At 41.1% G+C, this 1,466-nt stretch overlaps 1 protein-coding gene across 1 annotated transcript; it reads right to left on the bottom strand.

Annotated features, from left to right (window-relative positions):
- Positions 1-452: 452 nt before the first annotated feature.
- On the bottom strand, positions 453-1,193 carry LOC138023066 (craniofacial development protein 2-like). Its single transcript, XM_068870096.1, has one exon. It carries the CDS (start codon positions 1,191-1,193, stop codon positions 453-455), a length of 741 nt encoding a protein of 246 aa, XP_068726197.1.
- Between the last annotated feature and the right edge of the window lie 273 nt (positions 1,194-1,466).

Here is a 1,466-nt window from a genome sequence, read left to right as displayed (position 1 = left end):
GGGTCATCTAATGAGTCATTTATTGGATGTTGTTCAATATCCTCCACGATGCTCAGATCTACTTCTGTATGATGATTTAGGAGTTCACTGAAGTGTTCTACCCATCTATCTTTGATTTCCTCTGATGTTGTAAGTAGGACCCCACCTTTAGATCTTACAGGGTGTGAATTTTTTATTTTTGGACCATACACCTCATTTAATGTGGCATAAAATTCACGATGGTTCTTTTCTTGTGAATATTGTTTTGCTTGTTCAGCTTTTTTCTGAAACCACATGTTTTTTATTGCTCTGATGCGTTCTCTAAGTGCGTTCTCGTTTAGCTTCTTGTCTTTGAGCAACTTTTGTATTTCCTCGTCCTGATCGTCAAACCAGTCGTTTGAAACCACTTTTTTCCTTCCAAATGTGTGATCAGCCGCCTCCTGGAGGAGCAATCTGCCCAATCAGTTTTGCACTCAGGTAGTCTTTCGTTCAAAAAGCGTTCCAAGTTTTTCTTTTCTTTCCCTGTTCACGTTAGTATTAAGCTTCTTAGGCGGTTTAGCATCTTTTTTCTTTGGTTTGATAGAAAATTGGCATTTGCAAACAAGCAGCTTGTGATCTGTAAAGCAGTCGGCTGTTAAGTTTACCCTAGTAACTGTGATATGTTGTTTAGCTTCTTTGTTGGCAATCGCATGATCGAGTTGGTGCCAGTGCTTCGAGCGTAAATGCTGCCATGTGCTCTTAAGGCGATTTTTCAGTTGAAACATTGTACCCATGATAGATAATTGAAATCTGGTACAGAATTCTAGTAGCATAATCCCGTTTGAATTCATTTTTCCCACTCCATGTTTCCCAATCACAGATGCCCAGAGTTTCCAGTCTTTCCCCACGCGGGCATTGAAATCACCTAATATTATAGTGTTATCATTATTTGCCATGTCTAGGCAGTCTCCAAGCTTTTCATAAAACTGTTCTTTTTCTTCTTGTGTGCGTTGCATTGTAGGTGCATAAGCGCTTATTGGCGTTAGGTGGACACCACTCCTAAGTTGAATCCTTAGTGTCATGAGTCTGACATTGATCGGGTTGGGATTCATTCCCTGAGCAACTAGTTTATTATTGATAGCAAAACCTACACCAGCTTTTTTTTTTTCGCCGCCACTCCAGAATATTGTATGGCTTGAGTCAGGTCGCCTAACTTCACTCAGTGCGCAGATCATTATATGCGCTTTCTCAAGTTCCCTGCAGATGATGGCTGTTGCACGTTCAGGTCTTGCAGAGTCCACATTATCATTAGTTGTTCGTACATTCCATGCACCGAGAATTAAAGGATGATTTCTTTGAGCTTCTTTTGCTGTCTTGCACGGTCTTCGCTTATTTTCGCCACTGCCGTACGTTGTGGCGCATCGGTTACCCCGTATGCGGTATCATGATCTCCATTACTATCGTTCACTGTATCCATATTCAAAAAGTGAGACTGCACCATAGATGAC

The sequence above is a fragment of the Montipora capricornis genome, chromosome 11, assembly GCF_036669925.1.
Source record: "Montipora capricornis isolate CH-2021 chromosome 11, ASM3666992v2, whole genome shotgun sequence".
Classification (NCBI taxonomy): Eukaryota; Metazoa; Cnidaria; class Anthozoa; order Scleractinia; family Acroporidae; genus Montipora; species Montipora capricornis.
This window is presented reverse-complemented; position numbering and strand designations above follow the sequence as displayed.